The sequence below is a fragment of the Brienomyrus brachyistius genome, chromosome 1 (assembly GCF_023856365.1).
Source record: "Brienomyrus brachyistius isolate T26 chromosome 1, BBRACH_0.4, whole genome shotgun sequence".
Taxonomy (NCBI): domain Eukaryota; kingdom Metazoa; phylum Chordata; class Actinopteri; order Osteoglossiformes; family Mormyridae; genus Brienomyrus; species Brienomyrus brachyistius.
This window is the reverse complement of record NC_064533.1, coordinates 9,026,032-9,051,330: the sequence shown is the minus strand read 5'-3', so window position 1 is coordinate 9,051,330 and position 25,299 is coordinate 9,026,032. Positions and strand designations below refer to the sequence as shown.

At 44.7% G+C, this 25,299-nt stretch overlaps 1 protein-coding gene and 1 long non-coding RNA gene across 3 annotated transcripts in view; both read left to right on the top strand.

Annotated features, from left to right (window-relative positions):
* The first annotated feature begins 1,419 nt into the window (after positions 1 to 1,419).
* Positions 1,420 to 6,267, top strand: alx1 (ALX homeobox 1). Its single transcript, XM_049015649.1, has 4 exons — positions 1,420 to 1,839; positions 2,486 to 2,790; positions 3,531 to 3,659; positions 5,138 to 6,267. The coding sequence occupies exons 1-4, from the start codon at positions 1,617 to 1,619 to the stop codon at positions 5,456 to 5,458; spliced, it is 978 nt and encodes a 325-aa protein (XP_048871606.1). The 5' UTR covers positions 1,420 to 1,616; the 3' UTR covers positions 5,459 to 6,267.
* Positions 6,268 to 15,431: 9,164 nt separating this feature from the next.
* LOC125743053 (uncharacterized) overlaps positions 15,432 to 25,299 on the top strand; it is a 10,095-nt gene continuing 227 nt past the window's right edge. The window contains exons 1-3 of one of the 2 annotated variants that reach the window (XR_007398270.1): positions 15,432 to 15,549; positions 21,371 to 21,493; positions 25,242 to 25,299. The exon at positions 25,242 to 25,299 is cut by the window's right edge and continues 227 nt beyond it. This is a non-coding gene — a long non-coding RNA (uncharacterized LOC125743053). Of the gene's footprint in view, positions 15,550 to 16,119; positions 16,620 to 21,370; positions 21,494 to 25,241 lie in introns of those variants that run through there. The other variant, XR_007398269.1, reaches the window with a different exon arrangement.

Sequence of the window (25,299 nt, the reverse complement as noted above, 5' to 3'; positions counted from 1 at the left end):
GGAATTAAAAAATGTACGGTTGCCCACGGCACATTAATTACTCAGCTTAATCTCACCGACACGAATGTGTGTCTTTCGAAAAAAAAAATCCATTTTATTCCGGCGTGTACTTTAATTGCACGTTTAACGAAAACACCGATTTTTAAAGGTTCTGCCAAGAACTGAGGCGTCTGTTCTGATGAACTTGCCTATAAATTAAGTGAAAATAGGCATTTTTAAAAAAATGTTATGATCTAAGACTGCAGGCTGAGGCTCAAGCAGACAGGTGTGTGACCGGTCATCCGATCTCATTCTCTAATTTAGCTGTTTAATTTATTATTTTATTTCATAATTTCTTTTGCAATATTAAAATGTTTGCATGTGTATATTCGCAGTTTACTTCACAATATTCAAAACACTTAACCCATTCGTAAAATATAAAGGATTTTTTTAAATGGTCTCATTTCATCAATTTTCGTTTTCGTAGTAATTTGTAATAAAGTTATAAGCTATTACTTAGTGTATTTTGGGCTTTACATTTAGTGTTTTTAACTTTCGAAACACCCATTGAAACGAACTAGTTCATTTTCGCTCTATTACTCCAGCGCGCATGTTTGTAGAAATTCATTATTCTCCCATAATTCTTTGCTTTGGGCTTAAAAGTCTTTATTTATCATAACAGATGTCCATGCAAGATTCGGAAGACTTACCACATTTCCGTGGAGTGTCTTAAAATTTAGCAACTGATAAAACTTTAGTTATTTTCAGCCAGTCGCTGTGTATATTAGACTGAGTTATCCCTCTCAATTTCATTTGAAAAAAAAATTATAATTTTATTTTTTAAATTTACGAATTTGTTTAATACGGGATCTATACTTGTATGGCAATTAATTCAGGTTTTGGTAACCCACAAGTCTGCTTCTTCAATCAGAGGTGTTAATTAAATGCCTGTTAAATTTGGCCCTGTTTAAATTTATTTTGCAAGTAAAAATTGAATTGTAAATGCAACACAAACACTGTCAGCTGTATCCGATTAATTTAATTGAATATAAAAAGTGTATTCGTACTAAACATTTTATAACGCCAAAATCATACATTAAATTAACTGATAATGATTTTCCTGATGTATAGCGAAGAAAGCTTCTATCCATAGGCCAACTGTTATTTTAACGTTTTTTGAGTAATTAAATAAACTTATTTTATATTTAAGATTGAAAAGAAATGAGATGTTAAATGTTTTTCATCGCCGTGCACTCTATGGACACCGTTCCCTGTTCAGTACTTGTACTGATTTATGTACTGGGAAGTTTAAACGGTATTCAATTAATTAGCGCTGATGCAGGTTTGCAGCTTTTACAAAGAATGACAAAAGCTGTTTAAATGAAAAGCTAAGTATTTGTTATCTTTGGGCTATTTCTGGGCGGTAAAGTCTCGCTTAGCTTGGATTAAGGATCTGGGAGGAGTTTGCGCTACTCCGTATTCATAAGTAGGGAGGCTGCTTCGGGGAATCGCACTTTCGTGATATAAAGTCCTGGGCTTTCTTTAAGACGAAATATTGAAGACAGTAACCATTGCAGACCCATTGCCGCTAGTCGCCTTGCTTTGACGTTTCGTATGAAAAGAGAAAGTTTCGAACGATGATGGAGTTTATGACCGAGAAGTTCTCGATGAAGAGCCAAGTGATAAAAGGTAGCGATTATTACATGGGATCGGGCGGCTCGCTGGATCAAGTTATGGAGAACCTGGACAGTGTGCAGTATTATAGCAAGACTTCGCCCAAGTGCGTCCAGGCCTTCAGCATCCAGAACGGGGATCCCCACGCGAGACTGGAGAGGGCATCTCCCTGTGAAGACCAAAATGGTGGGTGACATATGATGACACTTTAACAAGCGCTTCATGAATTATATACCCTTGCGCAACACATTTTATTAACGCTGCTGATGTCGTACGTGGTATATAATACATGCATGCATACATTTTATTATTCACTGTTATTGGTGCCGCTTCAGTTTTTGATAATTGTATTTTTTATATAATACACGCATCGCCTGAGAGACAGCCCCATGGAAATTAAATAAAATGTCGGACAGACTTTATGCAATGCGGCCCGAGACTACTTAATTTAATTTAATTAAATTTAATTTAAGTGAAACTATATTTACTTACTTAATAATAGTAGAGAATAAAGAATAAAATTAGCATATCTCATCCACTAAAATGTGCACATGTCGAGGTAAAAGTTGAAGCAAATGTGAACATTTTAGTGGGTTTGTAGCCTTTAATATACGGACTCACTGGTATGATACATCATGTGTAAATTTAGGCAATCTTGCAAAAACGGTTAATTGAAAATGACAGTACCTCGCATTTGGCTATTAATAAATGCATTTGATATATAAATAACAATACATAGGCCTGCCATATAGGCTAATCGCAATACTTATTTATTCACATTATTTTTGTTAAATAACGTTTACTTATTGTTTGCTTTCTTCTGCACGATAAGCTTCTTACGTTGCTCCGAAATCTGAGGAGGATCCTCTGCACACGAGTTTCGGCGAGTCCATGGAGTCTTGCTGCGCCGTGAGGGGGTCGCCGGTGAGCGCGGGTCAAGAGAAGCCCGAGCTGGACGACCTGGGGGAAAAGTGCGACAGTAACGTGTCCAGCAGCAAGAAGAGGCGCCACAGAACCACCTTCACAAGCGCGCAGCTGGAAGAGCTGGAGAAGGTCTTCCAGAAGACCCACTATCCGGATGTATACGTGAGAGAACAGCTGGCGATGCGGACGGAGCTCACAGAGGCCAGAGTCCAGGTATAATCACACCCTCCTTCAATTAGATTATTTCATCTTCAGTTTAAGTTTAATACAATTTAAATAATGGATAACATATACTGGTGCTTTTTAATCCGTACGAGTCAGTATCTTTTAGGCCAATTTTTTTCCATCTAATCTTAAGTTTATGACAGTATCGTATGGACCACACTTATTTGTTCAGTTACTGAATTGCTGTGTAAATAAATCTTAATAACGGTAAGATTTAATGCACCACAACAGTACGATTATACGTCATTTTATATTTGATATGCGTATGCTTATTTTGTCCATACGTAAAAGCCTATATGGCCTACTGTCGGAGTCAGGTTGTTTTGATGTCTTTCTTGTCATTTTTACAGCTTGTGGTGATGTGTGAATATAAAGAGAATTACATAGATATTAGTCAGAAAGCTACCACACTCCGTAACTGTTGCACTCTGAAACTGCTTATTTTAAAAGTGCCGGCGTGACAACGCGTCCCCTGCTTCCTACATCCCGTTTGGTGTCTTTGATGTGTGGTATAATTTTCATATTCTCGAAGCACATTTTATTTATCATTGTCGTTAAGTTTTGGAAATGTCTAATACACGCTCATGGGGTTAGCGGCATAACTGAAATCTAGGCCCCTATACACGTGTATGGGGTTGCATGCTTTGTACAAGTATAATGACGTTTATGGGGTTGCATGCATTGTATAAGTATAATGACGTTTATGGGGTTACCTGCATCGTATTCAGGTGTGGTTTCAGAACAGAAGAGCAAAATGGCGCAAAAGAGAGCGATACGGACAGATCCAGCAGGCCAAGAACCACTTCGCGGCCACCTACGACTTATCCGTGTTACCGCGGGCGGAGAGCTACCCCCAGGTACGCGGTGGGGAGGGGGTCGGCAGGGCTGCTTTCGGCTTTACCCCCCACAGCCCGCTTATTTACTTAACAGGCCATTTCATTCCATGGATTTGCTTACTGTTTATTTATTCACATAATGTTTTATATTTGTGTTTAGTTGTTTATGAGAAATGGTTTCATCTAATCGCGTTTCCAGTATTTGATACAGTATTAACGATTTGCTACCATTTGTGTCGGTTATTTAAAATGTTTTCTGCAGTCGACCACGGTAATGTGATCGGCCGCTCAAACCTCCGCCGATCGCCGCAAAGTTACGATCCCGTTCACCGCCGGCTTTTGTGACGTATATTTCATATATCTTTATGCTCATTTAATTCATTTAGATTTACGGATAGGCTAATACATTTATTTTGCAGCATTTATGTGTGTAATTAGAATTATACTGTTGCAAATGGCGGTATGGTAAGGACACATTACTGCTGCAGTTCCCATTCAGATAAGGCATTTTAAATTCTCTGCCATGTATACGTCTATTATCACAGCGACAAAGCGGTTCAGATTAGATTTCATTCGAGGGCGTTTGATTTCACAAAACAAATAGGCCTAACAAACTGAGGCTAAATGAAATTCTGAAGATAAATTTCAGGGTTTTTAATGTAATTTAATTTTCTGCTGGTGACAATTCATATCGCGTTTTAACATACGTGAGGCACCCACACACACGCTTTCAAAGATTTTTTTTTTTTAGCAGTTTTTGCTCTGTTGCAAGAGTGGAAACTCGGCCGCCGTGGTCCTTGACAGCCCGTAACCAGCAGCTGTCCGTTGGGCAAGTTTGACACTCAGGAACCTCGCCATTATGCGTCATGGCTATTTACATGCATGGCATGGGCTAAATGCTAAATGTAGCGGAAGGCAACGGGTAACATATGTAGATTACTCTCACAATAACTGACATGATCAATAAAGGAGCCCAGCTCTGATTGCCTGAACCACGTAACCTCAGTGGCCTGGCCAGCATCCAGACACAAATTCTGTTTAAAAATTTTGATTCTTTCTCATGTGTTTTTCATATAAACAGCAGAATAAACCCATCTCTCTTAATATTGTTTAACCAGTTAACTTTTGATAATGGGCAGATTCTCATACGCACGGACTACAGAGCATTACTGCTTTGCAGCCGAGTCTCAGTTCTGTCTGAAGCAGCGCTCATGCATTCCAGCCTTTTTGGGTCGTATGCTTCCAAGAACGTAGTCTGGACATATTTTAAAAATAAAAGCAACTTTTCTGTAATGCTAGCCGTGTTTATATTGGTTGAGGTAATGATGCCAGATATCTGATGTTAAATTCATGGTGGAGTACTGTCTATCCGCCTTCTCTCCATACCGCTTCACGATTCTGAGATTCTCGTGTGGATATGACCCCTCCCTGCTTCAGGATGTTATTATTTTTTAACCTTAGATCCATATGGTCATAATAAGCCCCGCCTCTTCCCACAGATCTCCAATAACCTGTGGACGGGCCCCGGGGCCGGTGGTTCGGTGGTGTCCTCCTGCATGATCGCTCGCGGCTCGCCCCCCTGCGTGCCCCCCTACCCCCACTCTCCTCGCGGGGACCACGGGTACATGGCGTTCCCCAACCAGCAGAATCAGTTTGGCCACATGTCCCTGAACAACTTCTTTAGCGATTCGCTGCTAAGCCCGCCGGCCAACGGACACACCTTCGAGGCGAAGCCCGAGTTCGAGAGGAGGACCTCCAGCATCGCCGTGCTCAGAATGAAGGCCAAGGAGCACGCAGCCAACATCTCCTGGGCCATGTGAATGGGTGCGATGCCTGGTTAAGGACAGAATACGGCACCAAGGGAAAACAGACTTTATTTTTATACATGTAACCATTGCATGTCTAGATCTAGTAGCACACAGCCCATTCTCTGCTAAGGTTTGGGCAAACCTGAGTACTAAAGTTTAAAGAGGATCCCAAAGAAGGATATTTTATTTTATATGTGTGTGTATATGTGTGTAATATATGTACACATTACATGTACACTGCTTAGATACATACTGAACACTGCACTCAATTCTTTAGAAATTTTTGTTCAGATAATTATTGGGCTAAAAGAAACCAAAGTGTAACCTGAAGTATGACGTAGCTTCTTGCTGTAATTACTGTACAGTTCACTCTAATTACCCTACAATCCATTGTAATTACCATACAGTTGACTGTATTATTTTTATTACATACAGTTAACTGTAGCTATCTGCATACAGTTACCGTACTTAATTACTGTATGGTTTATTGTAATTACTGTACAACTCACCGCAAATAATCACCGCACAATTCAGTGTAATTATCATACAGTTCCCCGTAATTAATTACCGAACAGTTACTGTAATTACAGTTTACTGCAACTTCGGGTTACCATTTTTTGTAATATAATTATGTTTCAATTTTAAAAGATTAAATAAAATTCATTACGTTAGTTTTGTTTCTTTTTGTGTATCTTTTGCATAGTAAAAATGTTTTTTGCTATTGTTTGAAAAATGTTTCTGTTCCAGATCTTATGGCCTATTTTGTTCAGTTTTGTCTACATTTCAGTGATATAAAAGTATCGTTTGTGAAATGCTCAGTATTTTTATTGCATTTTTTTGTGGTTCTGTGTTTATACTTGTCTTTTACGACAGACGCTGTATTTTAATTGAACATGAATTGCTGCTGTTTTCCATTTTGTCACCCTGCCACAGAGACACATACTGCTTACATAGTTCATGAAACCTGAAATATTTATTTCTATAATATTTTGTATCGTGGTGCCCTCATCCATTTCGGTAAGATGCTTGGTCATGGACTTTGTCTCCTTGCTTTTCCAAAACTCTTCTGAAGCTGAAAAAGACCGGCTGCATTCAAGTCTGTCAGATCTTTAAAAAAATCTTGCATCACGCGCTTCCTCTGTTTTTAAACCAAATATGTTCTTTGCCGGGGGACGCAGCGAGGCAGATGCCTCTTAATGGCGCACTCCAGCACTCTCCGAAAGTAAACTATACATCTCACTGTGCTGTCCCCTGAAGGAAGGAGTTATATCAACCATGTAATCAAGAGGCAAGATCCAGGAGGACCGGCCACTTGGTCTGACATCCATCACGGAGGCAATAAACACACGTTCAGCGGGCTTGCTTAGTGGGAATGGGTTTCAGCATTACAGATAAGCTACCAGGACAAACACAATCATCTGCATCAAGCGGGTATCAATAGCAGGATAACAGAAGGCAGGTCCACCTCGGGCTGCACAGCTACATCTGCTGTTTCCTTTATGCATGTAGCTGAAGATCCTGCCTGGACTTTGTTTACTTCTGCTTCGGCTTTATATACCTGCAGAGGGGGCAACTGACGCTGGGGTGGGGGACAGGGGGAGCTGAGCAGAAGCTTCATCCCCGACCGGCGACTGACAACATGTCTCATCTCTACACAGGCGCAGGTTCCTCCAGTCTCCAGAACTTTCTAGGATCTCCTTCTACTGTACTGACCCCCCCGTAGAATCGCAGAGAAAGAACAAGAAGGCTGTCGATTAGCATCATGGCAATCCCCACCTCAAGGGCAAGGAGTGCATCGAATTACCAAGCGGAGAATGCGGTGGGGGGGGGGGGGGGGTAAATCCCAAGGTGCAGTTATTTTGCTGTACTATGACTAATGGAGAATGTGCTCAGTGCAGTGAGAGCATTTGCCATCTCGTTACTTCACTAACCGGACATTTCACGTGTATTTCCTCCTGGCCGCCAGGTAGGGGCGCTCTTTAGGACTTTAGGACTCGTCACTTCAGCATGAGCTCTTCTGCTTTACACAGAGTTTCTAGGCCCCAGAGAGCATATATCTGTCAGCAGTCATGACACATATATATATATGTATCGCTTTTAGCTACTATACTCCATCCCTTTATGTTGCTGGTCTTACTTCTTGTTCACATCCCTACAAATCGCACTGTGTATATAAACCATGTGTCCAGCCCCCACCCTCTGCTTCACACTGTCCTGTGTTTTGCACTGTAAGTCTTGTGAAAACCTTCCTCTTATAACTTGCTCTCTGTATGTCGCACCGTGGACTTGGCGGAATATTATTTTGTGCCACTGTGTTCCTGTACATGGATGGTAGGACATAAAAGCCCACTTGACTTGATTTGATTGGAGCAAGTGCAGGCAAAAATGTCTTTGAAGATGAATTTAATTTCACATTAACGTAGAAACGGACGCATGCACGTTTCGCGCAGACAAACGCATCTGTCCGCTTCTGCACGCTGCGAGACTCTCAGGAAGCGTCACCTGGATCCCGCCGTGGCCGTAAATCCTCAGATCGTAGTGGGCGGCAGCAGTTGGAGTTTTGTGCAGGTCTGGGGGTCTCTGGCAGGCGATGCAGCCTGAGCCTCAGCCTGCCCTGTTGATTTAGGAAGGGAGAGGAAAGATTTCCAGGGTCCCCAGGCAAGAGGAAGTGAGGTGGAGGGAATTACAATGTGGAGGCCTGCGAGCTGGGAAACAAAGGGAGGACGGGAGGAACGTGCCGGAAAGACGAGCCTGGAAACACGGAATGTGAAACTGCCCAGCGGACGCTGGCGATGTGCTTATTGAATATAACAAAATATACGAAATGGAGAAGTAAATGAGTGTAGTAAGGCCGAGCGCATGGCCCTGCTCCTGATTTTCATGTTTGAAGATGAAACTCTGTCTGCCATCTTTACGTGCTTAACAGACTGGCTGTGACACAGTCTGTGTTTTGTTTTCACTTGTACAAGATGCAGTATTGAATTACTCATATTCAGCTTGGCCAGTTTGAAACTGAGATGTCTGCTTCTTGCAGGGACAGTTTGAAGCCTCGCAGAGTCTGGTCTCGGGAGGTCGGTGACTGTGACAACCTCCGGGCTGTGCCAGTGAGTCACTCTCGGACGGATGGTGTTTTCTCAGCTGAAGGGGATGACACCTTTGTGTCGTTTGCATTACGGACAATCACTCCTGCTCATTAGCAGTGACGAATACCAGGAGAATGAATATGCAGAAGAGGCAGACCCTGCTGTGACAATGACGTTTGCGGCCAAAACAAACATGCATCTATGCTTCAGGGAGACGCTGCCATTCTCCCACAGGACACCTTCACGGCCGCCTCCCGTGTGTCGGCTGCCCCCTGAGAAGGTACGGCTTTATCGGGCCGAACTTCCAGGCGGCCATATCTGCGGGGTTTGTTTGTGCAGGCTGCACCCTGCACTCCAGCCCTGTGGGGGCGCTGGTGCTTTCCTCAGGAGGTGTGTGCTCGCTCTGCCCTCATTGAACATGGGTGGGTAATGGCAGACCACCTGGTGCCTAGGCCGTGTGATGGTTCCCAGTTACACCCCGCAGGGACTTGAACGACCATTCTGTTGCAATATCAGATTTTTTTTCCCAAAAATATTCATAGAAATGTATTTACAGTGTTTGTGTGGAGGTGCACGGCCACAACCCTTGGCCAGCCTGAGAGGTCAGAGGTCAGCACATGCAAACAGGTTTCTGTACCCCTGCTGATCTCTGTTAAACCCCCCAAATACCCCCCCCCCGCCCCCCAGGCCGCCTCTCTGCTCCTTTCCCGGGTCACTCCACAGACCAGCCAGTACCACACGGCGCTTTAATGAAAGAATATGTTTATGTTATAAAAGCGTCTTTCATGTGAGAGCTGGCTCTGGCCCTCGGGTTGTGCCCTGGGGCGGTGGGGGCGGGGCTGGCCTTCAAACCGCCGTCTGCGGCCAATTACAGTCAGCCGGGCATGCTGGGGTAGCCCCTCCCTTCGGCTCGGGCCGGGTGGCCCCCGTTTGCCACTCTGAGCACTGGGGTCCCCGCTGTGCTGGGGCTCCAGCCCCTGAGAAATATTTTGCCACCTCCCTCTTAATCATAGCCCAGTGTGTGGCCCTGCAGGGGGCCTCCTCGGGGCCCAGTTGCTAATGTCCTGAAATCCTGCCGATGCGTGGCATGTTAGTAGGTAATCCCAGGAACACCTCTCAGCCCCCCCTCCCCCCCTCCCTGAAACCTCATCTCTCAGGCTCACACATCTGGGAGCACAAACAGGCCCTACAGATAAAAGATTAGCTGATGCCAATTGATGGGGAAGCTCTGTGTAACTCATCATGATATTCTCCCATTTGCCTAATTTGTGTAATCGCCAAGGGGTGAGTTCATAGACCTAAAGAGTCACTCTTCTTAAATTTACGGTGCCGTTACTCTGGATTTAATCAGCCGCATCTTCCTCTTAAGATGTCTGCACAGACCCCTGCCCCCTTCAGAGCGAGCACCCACAGCCCGCACAAGCTTTGAGCTTGCGATGCCCAAAGCTCGCATGCTTGCAAATTTAATGCAGCATTCTTTAGTGTCCATGCGCCCCCCCCGACAAATCTTCACCCAGCCACATGCTACTAAAGCCACGAGTCACCAAACAGATGCTCAGAAGTTTGTAAGATGTAACACAGTCTTCAAGGTGAGGGGAGAAGCTCTCTCAAACTGAAGGCCCACCGTTATATTTTGTTACAATGAAACTTAATTCAAAGTAGGATAATATTTTTCCTCGGTCGGCCCACAGGGGGGCGACGTCTATGTTATTTCTTGTTTACCCCGTTCTGCCAGAGCGTCTCTCCTCCTAATGCAGCGACATTAGGGAAGACGAGCAGCAAAGGAACCGCAGAAACGAGATGGTGGTCTGTTTGTTATTTCTGCGTAGCCTAATTTACCACATGAGATGCTCTGCTGGCACATCAAAGAGGCCGAGCGCGGGCAGAGCAGTCAGGCCCTGGGCGGCACCGGAAGCCCTCTGACTGCGTAATGTCTGCGCAGACCACCTGCGTCTGCGTCCGTGGTGCTCTTAGTGATGGTTGGCATGGCTGCCTTGGATTAAAGGGAAAGCTCATGGTGAATGTGGGCAAAATCCAGGTGTACATGTTCCAGGAAGCAGGAGAAGAAGGGGACCTCTGTGAGGAGACACACTGCAGGTAGAGGGGGGCCCCGGTGGAGGGGGGGGGCTTGTTTGCCGATGACACCGAAAGCGAGTGCGGATTAGAGCTCCTTAAAATGCACTCATCCTGGACAGCGGGGGAGAGCTAGGCTTTAGCTGCTGTTGGCTGATGTGATACATCCCAGCATTCCCAGTTAGTTTAACAAATCAGCTCTGTGGGGGGGAGGGGGGGGGAGTCTCACTGGAAGCCTGTCGCAGTAGCGACAAGATGCTGAATACCCCCCACCCCCACCAGTACCGGGAACCAGCCACGGCCCCTCATACCATCATCTAATGGACTCAGGGGTGGCTCAGCCCCTGTTTCTGAAACCAGTCTTCAGGGAAACTAAGATGGTCCATGCTACTAGGGGAGCTGGGAGTGAGCGAAAATGCAGACCATCTCTGGGTCCCCAAGGACCGGCATGAGAATCACTGTCCTAAGCAAACCTTGGTCTTAAACTCCTCAGAGATCAGTCCCTCCATCGTCTCCCCCCTCCCAACCCCAGGCTTCCCCTCCCGCCTCTGCCCCTCCCTCTCTCTCTCTCTGAAGCCACACCCTTCGCCGGCTTTGCCATAACTAACCCAATGTAATGGTTGCTTAGCTGAGCTCTAATATTTGTGTTTCCAAGCAGACCACAGAAAAATTAGACTGTCACCTTAGGAAACCTTTCGCTGGGTATTCAGGCTCAGGGGCACAGGAACCGGAGTGGAGTGGGGGGCATAATATAATACCCCTAATATTTTATTTGGCCCCCAATAAACAGACCTTTGTATTTGAATTATCAAGCTGTGTACCCCTTCAATATCAAACTCTCTCCTATGCTGTCGTCCAGGCCACATCATTCGCTTTTCGGGAGCAGTTGGGCTGTTTCCCCCCACATGTAAGTACCACATTTTCTCTGTCTTGTCCCGACACAACATAGATGCTCATGACACAAGCAGAAGGTGGCGCCTATATCCACTGTGTTCTCCTGTGGCTGCTGTCTCACTCTAACCATAATACATCTAAAGTTAAACTGTTTACTTTCTGCATCCTGACATCGTCTGGGCGATAAATATTCGTAGCTCAGCTGAATGCATGTCCGATGACAGTGAAAAAGAGCGGCATGACAAAGTGTGAAAGATCATTCCCGACAGCATGACACGGCCGTAAAATTCATGCCTTTCCACTGATGTCATCCCGGTGGCGAGACAAATGTCAGCTAAAGCCAGTTTGAGAAGCTGGGGGTTTGGCTGGAATGTAACTATAGTAACACATGACACGGTTAAAAAACAATCCGCAAAAAAATGAGGAAAAACCGAGCTGATTTATGCCCTATTGAGTTATTTACAACAAAGCAACACACTTGTAGTTATCCAAACAAAAGCGATCAACAATGAAAATAATGGTGGTCTTTTTGGTGGAGCACGTTAATTAGACTGTCCAGACCAATAACATCAGCTCCCAGTAACTGCATGCCGGGAACCACACCGAGATACTTTTCAATTTGTGAGTAAATAACATACCCAAAATAGAACGGTGTATTACGCCAACTTCGTCTTGTTTGAGCATGAACATGTGGAGGGGATTATTTACGTCTAATGATCGGGAAAATAATGTCACTTTTATGCCAAGTGTCCCTATGCTGAAGCGGCGGTGAAGGTTTACTGTCATGTATGAATATTATTTTTCACACACACACACACACACACACACACACACACACACACACACACACACACACACACACACACACACGAGGCTCGTAATTATATCTTTGTGGGGACTCCCCATTCATTTCTATGGGGGAAACTCTAATCCCAACGACATCCATAACCCCTACCCAGTCCTAACCTTAACCATAAGTAACCATAAAAAATTGAAGTATTTTGGCATTTTTAGTTTCCTTCAGGTGAGATTACACACAATCATTTGTTTTTATAGTCAGCTACATTAATAATCGATACAGAAACTTTACAATGCAATAGATTTAAATAGACTTATTAGCGGGATCTACAACTGCACGACGGGACTCTGCTCGCAGGACGTAAATGAATGATTGAATGAATGAATGTGGTCTGCAGCTCGGTCACATTGACAGGTAGATTATTATGAAAAATAAAGCTAATTATGTCATAGTCACAGTCTTAATCACAGCAAATTTGAAAGTAATTTAATGCACTACTTTCATTTTAATACAAATTTAAATAAGTAATTTCATTACCCGGCATTATTTTTGCTACCGAAATGGCTAATTAACATTTCATTTTGACTTTGACCTTAACCATTACTTTTAAATATATTATTTTTTTATCATTATTATTACTAACAACAATAATAAATAAATAATAAATAATAGCAACAACAATAAGAAGAAGAAAGAAAGAAAGAAAGAAGGGCAGGACTGAGATAAAAATCGATCCCCCACGGTGCTTAGCGGGGGGGGGGTGTCACCCATGAACTTCTACCGCCCCACCGGGACACGAGTGTCTGGCTGCAGAAGGGGCCTGACAGCGCGTGTCCCCTGTCAAGCCCCTTCCACTCTCAAGCCCCTACGTCATTTCCGTTAAAACGACAGATTATCCGGAAATTCCGAGGTGACGATCTCCCATTCAAACATGGCTGCCTCCATGAACACGCTGTTGTGTGTTGTTGCTTTATATTTCAGCAGATTTGGAGAGAGATTATTTTTTCCAAGAGACAAACAAACAATCCGTCCTGTGGACAAATACGTCTTGACAAACCCCAATACGTAATTTCTGTTTAAACGAGGGAATCCGTCTCAAACCTGAACAATATAGTTGTACATATGTGTGTGTAAATAAATGTAGTGCTACTGTATGTGTTATTATTGTGAGACATCAGACTATAGCTAATATGTACTTAAATCATTATTTTCTTGTGCCATATTTATTCCGTCAAATATTGTACTTTAATAATGTCAGCATTTCAATGTTTATACGGAAACTTTTAAGTCATAATCTAATAAACATGTTTTGTGCGTTATTGGTTATTGACAAAACGTATTTGTTTTACCCAAGATATGTGCCCAAGTAATAACATCATTTTAATAACGATGTCTAGAGTCCAGTGTTCCAACATAGATTTAGAGTGTAGTGTGCCTAAATAGCTAATTAGAACTTTCTTACCGTGTATTACACTATATATCACATATTAATACATACCTCAATATTATGTAAACATATGACGAAGTCATTTTTTAATAAAAAAACAAATAAAAATATTTTTAATTATATTGTGAAGACAATAATATAATGTGAAGTTGAAACAGTTGCGTAATTGCCTAATTTAAATAAACGATTGCCAGTAAAAAGTTGTGCTTTGGTACTGGCCATAATACAATATTTTTACTATGTAAATTTTTTTCTAAGGAGCCGATGAGAATTAAATTTCTACAAGAAAAACTACTATTCTAGTTATATAGAAACTATGTTGTTTTTAATAATAATAAAAAAATCCTCACAAAACAGCAAAAGGTTTATTTTTCAAACCAAACAGGATGTCAACAGAATACAGTATAAAACACTTAAATATATGAACTACTTTATGAAATGACAACAAATACTATATACAAATAACAGATCTTTGAAAATATACAATAATTTACAGTACTGCTGTCACGCGCGTGCGGTGCGGGTGAGGCGCAAGGACGGGGCGACGAGCAAAGAGGCAGGCGAGCCGGCAAGATCAGGGCAAACGGGGATTTATTAAACTGACGAGGACTAGGGAACATCGCAGGAATACGCTCACAAGGTAATAACCACAATGACAGACAATGGACTCAGGCAAGGCACGGACTGAAATACACAGGACTGATCAAATTAACTAGACACAGCTGGGTACAATCGGGAGAAAACACGTGGGTAATCAGGGGGCGTGGCACACAGGAGGAGCGGGCCGGGCATGACAACTGCAATCAGTGATTAAGGATTTTTCACTAAAAACAGATGCATATATATGACTAATATAAAAAATAACTGACATCGGGTGCGGAGAAGCAGGCGAAGGGAGCCGTGAATGCGAATAAACGGGGTTTAATCAGGGTAAAAAGGGAATCACAGGGAACAAGGCACGTAGCAACAACAACGACAGATCTGGAGAATGAAATAGAACACACTGAAATACACAAGACAAACAAGATCAAACAGGAAAGCTGGTAACAAGCGGGATTCACACGAGATAAATGAAGTGGGCGTGGTCCACGAGGTCTGAACGATCGGTTGTGACAATAACAATGTACTGTACAGTGAACCTACTACGCTAAACCACAAAACACGATTAAGCTCTTGTCGGCTGTGTTTTCTAAAAACAAATGCATGTCTTTGAAACATTTGAAAATTGAAAAAAAAGGGATAGACAATGGTATCTTTCTCTTCTTCAGTGTAATATTCAGTTATGAAGTCCATCTTGCCACTCCTGATAACGGTAAGTCACGTCGGAGTCACGTCGTCTTGCCTCTCTATATATTTGTATATACAGTAGCTGAGATGACTATAAAGTTTACTTTGTCTTTGGCTGACTTTTTTATGTGACCGAGCACTACTCTTAGGACTTTTTTAAGGTAAACATGAGTTGCCTGTACTAAGGCGATGAGTTCAACACAGGCGTATTTCGATGTGATAATTAATTTTTAAATAGTTAAGTCATACATTCCACGACTTCAGAATTATCCGCACGACAAGATGGATTCTTATAGCTCGCGACAAGAAGATTTGTCGTTCGAACGGAAATGACGTAGGGGCTTGAGAGTGGAAGGGGCCTGACAGAGGACACGCGCTGTCAGGCCCTTCTGCAGCCAGATGCCTCTCCACCGGGAAGGTATTACTGAAGCGGCCTCTCTTCCTGTCTTAACGGCCAAGTCGAAAGAATAGGATCGTTCCAAGCCTGAAATGTTACCAGAAGATGGCGCTATAACAGCAGGTCAGAGCCGCCCGCCAAACTTCCAGGAAGGTGTGTGTGTGAGATAAAGCGCAGAATGGGCGAGGTGCCTCGTGTATATCCTATATATCGCTAATCGGCTAATAAAAACAGCGAAAACAGGCTGATAAGAACTAAATTAGGTCTGCTTATAGGGGACGGAAATTGTAGTCTTGGGTTTTTTAACCTTTTTTTTGGTTTTTCAAGCTTATTTAACCTTCAAACAAGAGACAATATAACAAGACGGAAACTCATGGGCCCCGTAAAGTTCAATCCTCGATAATTTTCTTATCGCTGTCGTTCTGTAATGTCTGCTTGCTTTTGCAGCCTAACGGCTCCGCGTTCATTCAGCGCACACCTTTCAAATGCGGACATTAAAAGTCCATGTCACATGCAATCTGGCGCACAGACACGCACATGTTAATGAGCATTTTGAAGCTGGACGGCCGGGCAGTGAGCCCAAGCGGGCAGCCGCCTGTCAGGCATATAATCACTCAGTTAGCCGCTTCCTAAATGGATACAGGGTATTAACTACGGACATGAGTATTATATTGCTCTTCCAGTCATATTGGTGAAGAGAGCTTTAATTTGCCCGCAATTAAATGCATGCACCGCGTAAATAACATTAAAGTTCACCCTGTTGACTATCTCACTGTTTCTCAATGTGCCTACTTGACCGTACTTGTGTACCCGTTGTACGTCATATTCCATCGCCGAATACAAGTTCCAATACTCAAGAACAGAAGTACACAGGACGGTAAAAAAAATCCCCGGATGTCATTCTTGCCCCAGTCAAAACGTCAAGGATTCATCAGTTGCATCCTGTTCACTGTGCCCCAAATTCGTTCTTGGAAAGCAAGTGAAGTACGACCTTTGCGTTCTTGGTACCGAGAAACACCCTCTGATTGGCTGACGTTCCAGACGACCTAAGATACCGTTCGATGTCCTACTGCTCACCTGGGCTCACACGTTCCGACCCAGGAAATGCATCACGACGCAAAGCCACTGAGTAACTAAAGATGACAGGACAGCCTCAGCCCAGGGCACGTGGCTGTTTCCATGGCCGCAGAGAGGTAAGGAGTTTCTCCAGATTCATGGCGGTAATTAAGCTATTGTTAGAGCCCCATCCTTGACTAACGTTCCTTGGCCAGCCTGGCTGCCTGAAAATTAAGGTTTCTACCCCTTTGGGAGATAAAAGACTTCCTTCACATTTAAGCAACAATATATGACCTAATCTAATGGAGTAAAGACAACATTCAGCTCTCGGATCAACCTTTAGCGTCTCCAGGGGATAGCCTACTAGGCACTAATACGTGAAAAACTGCTTTAATTTTTCTGCTCCCTTCTCTGACTTGTTGGAACATTTCTTAGCGAGCTTGTTTTTAATAGTACAATTTTACAATGAGATCCAGAACAATATTTATAAGGTTTAAATACTGCTGTGTGTAAACTGCAAAATACTGCGTAAAAACATGTTCAAACGCAGCTAGAAGACTAACTTAGAAAACAGTTTTATAACAACAGGCAGTGTGTGGCTAAATGAGTTAGGACCCTGTGTCTGTCATCAGATGGCCATTAGTTCAAGTCCCATAGTCTAGGGAATTATTGTTCCATTGGGGTTATAAACATGGCCCTTAATCCCTATTTGCTACAGGGACGAATGTTTGTCCTTTACATCTCTGTAGTTTTGCTTAAAACAAGCTAATTTTGCTGCTTTTCCCGTGTAGATTTTCATTCATGTGTTTGCTAATTGGCTCTCCAGGTGTGTTTCCATCTTGAGGCATCTGGGCTTTCTGAGTCTTCAGCCTGAGTATGACGGTGACCCCACTTCTGCCTGCATGTCAACAAGGCCGTAAAAAAAGGAAACGCTGAGATTTCGGCGAATTTCAAATTAAGCTCAATTTGCTCCCCACAAGCTGTATCAATTAAAACCCTTTATCTTTAACACACTCCGAAAATTAAGCCAAAGGTGTTTCCTTCCATAGTGCGGGAATATTAGATGTCTGAATTCGCCAAATGTCCGTCATAATGCACAGCTGTGCAGTTTAATTGATCTAATCAGCCACTCAGGGCTTAATTGCCGCTAAAATCTAAGCACAGCTTTCTGCTTAATACGCGCATTGTTTTGCAAGCAAAAAGCGTCATTTGCTTTAAGTAGCAATTGACTTTCGGTGGCTATTTGCAGTTCTGCCTGGATGGTGCCGAAACCCAAGTTACTCCAGTGGAGCAGTAAATGAAAGCCTTCTTGTTGTTTGCAAACAGTTACCGTGTACCCAGATGCACACCCTTTCAAATAAAGAGATAGACTTGGCAATACTGCGAGAACCAAGCTACCAACTGCATACACAATTCAGAAATAAGCGCATATCCGAAGACAAACAATCATTCCCCCTTCTGGCAATTTTTCGTTCTAGGAGCACTTACTGAACATTACTATTTAAGGTGTGGAAACATTCAAAGTGTTCATTGTTACTGATATTCCTAGAACGTTATCCCACTACTTCAGCTACTATTGCAACTAAGAGTAATAACATAAAAACACATAAAGGGCGTGATAGGGCAGGGCTAAACACTATTGCTTTACACCTCAAAGGTCACAGGTTCGAGGCTCTGTTAGCAGTATACGTATGTAGCATGTTTGTAGAATAATGTTTTATTATACAACAATTTTTTAGACATTAATTGCATTATAATTATGCTCGGGTAATGTTATCGGGCTGACATTAACAGATCCTTTATTAAAATGTAAAATGTTCCATTAATGCTACAGAAAGAACATTCTCTGCCAACCTTGAGAAGACCTTCATATAACATTTGCTAAAGTTCTGGGAATGTTCCCTGTTAGCTGTGTTTGTGTTTGTTTGTGGGTTCTGTACTTGTTTGTGGGTTCTGTGCTCTCCATACTTTGGCTGCAGACCAGCAGACTGTAGGATTCACTTCTTCTGGTGCCCAAGGCCTCTGCTTTGCATCTGTGGAACTAAACCTGGTTGCATGATCTACCCTAATCATTACATGGTGTGTATATATCTGTGACCCGTCACATCGAAATGAGTCTTAAGTCGCACTGGTAGAATTTCACCCATAAGACTCATTTTGTGGTGATGGGTCACATATATATATATATATATATATATATATATATATATATATTACTATGCTATGACACCTGGGCTTGGGATGGGGGGCACTTTCATATGCCTGGAGAACAGGCTTCCAGTCGCCCATGTAGGGCCAAAAGCGGAACATTTATGCCCTGTGTAACCATTAATGTAGCCCCCTCCCTTCGGACTGAGGCTGTCCCATCATTTTAATCAGCAGCCAACACGTTAACTCCGTGTCCACATTCCCTGCAATTCTCTGGGCAGGGAAGCCAAAAAAAAAACAGCGATAAGAGATTTTACGAGAGGCCTGAATGGAAAAAAATCCTGTAGACAATAGAGAGGGGAAATACAAAAAAAACAGGCTTCCTGTGGCCCCCCCCCAGCCATGGTTACTAACGTCATACCAGCGAGAGGTCAGGGGGGAGGCCTTGTTAAAAAATCTGAGCATTACTCATTTTTCAATATTTGTTTCCAAAACTAAAATGAGAAAACGGACGAATGATCCACGGATTTTAAACATGCAGCTTGCCGGTCCATCCCCACCTACCATCAAGCCTTCGGAGCTGGTCCTCCTGCCGCTTTCATGGATTTTATCAACTTTGGCTAAATCTTGTTCACATCTGATGTGGCACCTTATTGTCTGTGATACCGCTACTTAGTTCACAAACCCACTGGGCACAGTGCTCCCAGCACAGTACATGCGACTGTTTCTTTAATCATTAACTGGGTCTCCAAGTGTGAAAGTTTATCTCTCATCAGGAGAGAAACGTGCTTGAAACACCTACGTTCAGCTCCTGTTGATCTGGCTGGAATGGTGGGATTTCTTACAGAAATAAACACTGGCTGGTCGCGATAAGGGCTCCGTCTGCAGCCCCGCCCAGTGGCAGCAGTTAACGGCCACTTCTCATCACGCATGGACGCTCCGAATCCGCAGCTACCTGCCACTGCGCACTCCTGAGTCGTGACCCTCTGGTTTGGCAGGAGCTGCAAAGGGAGACACACTAACTATGATTGTAAGGGACTATTGACAAGAAAGATAAAAAAATATATAATATATATAAACATTTGTATCAACACTGTATTAAGTGTGACTTTTCTGGAGTAAATCCTCAAATGCCAGAGGAAACCACTCAACTGGGTCTGGAACATGAAGTGGAAAGAAGCAGGGAGAGTTGTAGAGATACTCAAGAAATCAGGAACAATTACAAAAGGACCATCGAAGGACCTGGAGTGAGAATGAGCCAGAATCAGACAGTCAGACATTGAACTGAAAAGTGTAAACGGACAGTGAGAGCAAAAGGCTGCCTCCTCACTGCCATTCCGTAATGTCAGGGGCCCTGCAGCACTGCGTGTCCCCACAGAGTCCACTGGGGCCACAGAGAAGCAGCAGTTGAGCTTAAAGACCATGTGATCAAGCCAGCAATGAGAGATAAGCACCATTTAAATGGTGGCTCTCATTGTCTGATTCGCTAGAAGTCACATGACATTTGTTTTTAAAACCTGAGGCCAGAAAATGAAAAATTCCGGTAAATCTGCAGGATTCTGACACTGCATTATAAATGGCTGATATCGTATTTCAGAAACGCATCAAGCTGGACGGGATGCAGATTCATGTCGTTAAAATAACGCATCACATTTTCACGTTTCACTGCCGGTTTTTTTCCCAGTGTTCTCAGCATCTTGGGATTACTGGAGAGCCACAGTAATATTTAAACTACTGCAGCGTATGCAACATTAATTTACTACTGTAGTAAACCGTGTACGATCTGCCGGCAGTTGCCTGCTTTACTCATAACTTACCAGGCATTCTGTTTGACTCATACGAAGGATTCATACCTTACAGCACGTGTTAACCGATTACAAAAGTTTTTCGTATGTTAGGTTACCGTGGCAACACAGCGATTAAAGCAAGGAGAAGTGACCTCTCGGGATATTAGCAAAAGATGAAATGAAGAGAACAAACAGCTCGGGGTGTCTGGAGATGCTGGGGAAGCAGGAGCCTGATCAAAGGCGGCATGGGAGAGCATTTCAATGGTGTCCTTCTCATGTCTTTCTGAGAGGCTCTTGTGAAGCGATTCTGCTTGTTCTTGCTACACATGTCGTGTCTGTACCATACTAATGACAATTATTCTAAGTTACATCTAGGCCAGTAGAGGAACACAGTGAACCGAGGGCCAATTCAATACACTGCACTCATTCTACCTTGTAGTGTCGCTGTGTTGCACCCTTGTGTCCAGCCCCTCTACTTCACACTGCCCAGTGTTTTACACTCTACGTGCTGTGAAAACCCTCCCCCTGTCACTTGCTATTTGCGTGTCACACCATGGTCCTGGGGGGGGGATGCTATTTTGTGCCTCGGTGTACCTGTATGTGGATGGCATGACAGTAAAGCCTATTTGGTCATCCTATGCAGGGACAGGTGATACCACTGATTTCTTTAAAATCCGATACCAAGTAATACCAAGGTTGGTGTTGCGATACCAGTACCAATACTGATATTGGGAGCTGGCAATAAGCAAGTAAATTTCATGGGGCGAGGGAAGGTAAGGGGATGCAGCTGGACCCCTGGAATTTTTCCCCTTTCTCCACCTTTATGGGGGGCCCCACCCGATAGTACTTCATGTCCTGCTCCCTATAATATAAAAACTATAGATATTTTAGAACATTATAGGTTGTTTGTTACATTTTGAGAATAGATTCTTTCCGGTCATCCTTAATTCCAGGAGACATGGGGCACACTCACTGGAGACCTGGAAGCATCCGGAAGGATGTATCCCAGCTGTGTTTGCAGGCTCAGGCAGGTGGCCCCTCCCTACATGAAATGTCGCAGTCTGACCACCCTCTTGGTAATGATGGACCCCCACCTGCAGCAGAGCAAACACCCGCAGGGAGACGTGGCTTTCATGTCGGCATAATTAAAGGCGAACAGACACACGAGAGGCTCAGTGCCGACCCCAGTGTGAACACCGGGAACTGTATGACTTAGTGTGCTGGACTTCGGCCAGACTGACCATGTATTCAGAATGAGGCAAAGGGTCAGCATCCATCCATCCATCTGTCAGTTAAGTTACTAGTTCTGGCTGTATTGGGTAAAACTTGGGTAAAAAAGTTTATTAAACACTGTCCAGCCCAGACTGTAGATAAACAACACTTTCCCCAGTCTGATTGCTCCAAAGGGGAAACACTGTGCACTAGCAAGTCTATTTATTAAAATGTTAAGCTTGCTACTCATACCATTTATGCTTAACATTTTAGGAAATTACTGAATAAATAAATTGCTTAATGTTAAAACATAAACACAGACCTGTGATACAGATGTATCAATGCAGAGTCCTCAGCTGTGTAGAGAGGAGCAGCCGGTCACTGATGCTCTCAGAACAGCAGTATTTAAATATAGACGGAGCATTGTGGAGCCTAGCTCCACCTCCTTATGTCCAAATCGCACCTTCCCAGAGCCCAGCTCCACCTCCTTATGTCCAAATCGCACCTTCTCAGAGCCCAGCTCCACCTTCTTATATCCAAATCGCACCTTCCCAGAGCCCAGCTCCACCTCCTTATGTCCAAATCGCACCTTCTCAGAGCCCAGCTCCACCTTCTTATATCCAAATCGCACCTTCCCAGAGCCCAGCTCCACCTCCTTATGTCCAAATCGCACCTTCCCAGAGCCCAGCTCCACATCCTTATGTCCAAATCGCACCTTGCTGGAGCCCAGCTCCACCTCCTTATGTCCAAATCGCACCTTCCCAGAGCCCAGCTCCGCCTCCTTATGTCCAAATCGCACCATGCTGGAGCCCAGCTCCACCTCCTTATGTCCAAATCGCACCTTCCCAGATCCCAGCTCCACCTCCTTATGTCCAAATCGCACCTTCCCAGAGCCCAGCTCCGCCTCCTTATGACCAAATCGCACCTTCCCAGAGCCCAGCTCCACGTCCTTATGACCAAATCGCACCTTCCCAGAGCCCAGCTCCACCTCCTTATGTCAATCGCACCTTGCCGGAGCCCAGCTCCACCTCCTTATGTCCAAATCGCACCTTCCCAGAGCCCAGCTCCACCTCCTTATGTCCAAATCGCACCTTCCCAGAGCCCAGCTCCACATCCTTATGTCCAAATCGCACCTTCCCAGAGCCCAGCTCCACGTCCTTATGTCCAAATCGCACCATGCTGGAGCCCAGCTCCGCCTCCTTATGTCCAAATCGCACCATGCTGGAGCCCAGCTCCACCTCCTTATGTCCAAATCGCACCTTCCCAGAGCCCAGCTCCACCTCCTTATGTCCAAATCGCACCTTCCCAGAGCCCAGCTCCGCCTCCTTATGACCAAATCGCACCTTCCCAGAGCCCAGCTCCACGTCCTTATGACCAAATCGCACCTTCCCAGAGCCCAGCTCCACCTCCTTATGTCAATCGCACCTTGCCGGAGCCCAGCTCCACCTCCTTATGTCCAAATCGCACCTTCCCAGAGCCCAGCTCCACCTCCTTATGTCCAAATCGCACCTTCTCAGAGCCCAGCTCCACGTCCTTATGTCCAAATCGCACCATGCTGGAGCCCAGCTCCACCTCCTTATGTCCAAATCGCACCTTTCCAGAGCCCAGCTCCACATCCTTATGTCCAAATCGCACCTTCCCAGAGCCCAGCTCCACGTCCTTATGTCCAAATCGCACCTTCCCGGAGCCCAGCTCCACCTCCTTATGTCCAAATCGCACCTTCCCAGAGCCCAGCTCCACCTTCTTATATCCAAATCGCACCTTCCCAGAGCCCAGCTCCACCTCCTTATGTCCAAATCGCACCTTCCCAGAGCCCAGCTCCACCTTCTTATATCCAAATCGCACCTTGCCGGAGCTCAGCTCCACCTCCTTATGTCCAAATCGCACCTTCCCAGAGCCCAGCTCCACCTTCTTATATCCAAATCGCACCTTCCCAGAGCCCAGCTCCACCTTCTTATATCCAAATCGCACCTTGCCGGAGCTCAGCTCCACCTCCTTATGTCCAAATCGCACCTTCCCAGAGCCCAGCTCCACCTCCTTATGTCCAAATCGCACCTTCCCAGAGCCCAGCTCCACCTCCTTATGTCAATCGCACCTTGCCGGAGCCCAGCTCCACCTCCTTATGTCCAAATCGCACCTTCCCAGAGCCCAGCTCCACCTCCTTATGTCCAAATCGCACCTTCCCAGAGCCCAGCTCCACATCCTTATGTCCAAATCGCACCTTCCCAGAGCCCAGCTCCACGTCCTTATGTCCAAATCGCACCATGCTGGAGCCCAGCTCCGCCTCCTTATGTCCAAATCGCACCATGCTGGAGCCCAGCTCCACCTCCTTATGTCCAAATCGCACCTTCCCAGAGCCCAGCTCCACGTCCTTATGACCAAATCGCACCTTCCCAGAGCCCAGCTCCACCTTCTTATGTCAATCGCACCTTGCCGGAGCCCAGCTCCACCTCCTTATGTCCAAATCGCACCTTCCCAGAGCCCAGCTCCACCTCCTTATGTCCAAATCGCACCTTCCCAGAGCCCAGCTCCACATCCTTATGTCCAAATCGCACCTTCTCAGAGCCCAGCTCCACGTCCTTATGTCCAAATCGCACCATGCTGGAGCCCAGCTCCACCTCCTTATGTCCAAATCGCACCTTTCCAGAGCCCAGCTCCACCTCCTTATGTCCAAATCGCACCTTCCCAGAGCCCAGCTCCACGTCCTTATGTCCAAATCGCACCTTCCCGGAGCCCAGCTCCACCTCCTTATGTCCAAATCGCACCTTCCCAGAGCCCAGCTCCACCTTCTTATATCCAAATCGCACCTTCCCAGAGCCCAGCTCCACCTCCTTATGTCCAAATCGCACCTTCCCAGAGCCCAGCTCCACCTTCTTATATCCAAATCGCACCTTGCCGGAGCTCAGCTCCACCTCCTTATGTCCAAATCGCACCTTCCCAGAGCCCAGCTCCACCTTCTTATATCCAAATCGCACCTTCCCAGAGCCCAGCTCCACCTTCTTATATCCAAATCGCACCTTGCCGGAGCTCAGCTCCACCTCCTTATGTCCAAATCGCACCTTCCCAGAGCCCAGCTCCACCTCCTTATGTCCAAATCGCACCTTGCCGGAGCTCAGCTCCACCTCCTTATGTCCAAATCGCACCTTTCCAGAGCCCAGCTCCACCTCCTTCACAGTTGACCTTTCTCAAAAAGATTCAAAGTGAGTGGTTTAAGAAAAAGTCAGTTTTGCCCTAAAACATGTTTTTTCATCAGCTTAAATGTTAGGTTCTTTGTATTTGGTATTTTGATTTACTTCCCTTTCTGTACAGCTGCCAAAATGTACCTTACTAGCTCGACTCTGCTAAAGGTAAGATGTGTGTCAGAAGCAATCCGTGAATAACAAACTTCCGTCAATAACAAACATGCTTTTGTTTCCAAATGTTTGATCATAAATACATAACTAATAAACGAATGTACACAGCAGGTTATTGAGGAATCCCCCCTCCGCTCTATACCTGACAGGGCTCCCCCTACTGTCTGATTATGATCTTACCCCTGCATAACACTAATGGCTGTATCATTTTGTTTTTTAATTTCTGATACTTACGTGTGCTTTGTCTTCTCATCCTCAGTCTTTCCCTGCTGCAGTTAGAGTGTGACGGGTTCAAGTCTCTCAGGAGGGACTCACAC

Excerpts from the sequence above, each read along its gene's own strand:
- alx1 (XM_049015649.1), top strand. The coding sequence starts at position 1,617 with ATGATGGAGTTTATGACCGAGAAGTTCTCGATGAAGAGCCAAGTGATA. Across the intron at positions 1,840-2,485 it reads TCCCTGTGAAGACCAAAATG|CTTCTTACGTTGCTCCGAAA; the intron begins GTGGGTGACATA and ends CTGCACGATAAG. Across the intron at positions 2,791-3,530 it reads TCACAGAGGCCAGAGTCCAG|GTGTGGTTTCAGAACAGAAG; the intron begins GTATAATCACAC and ends CATCGTATTCAG.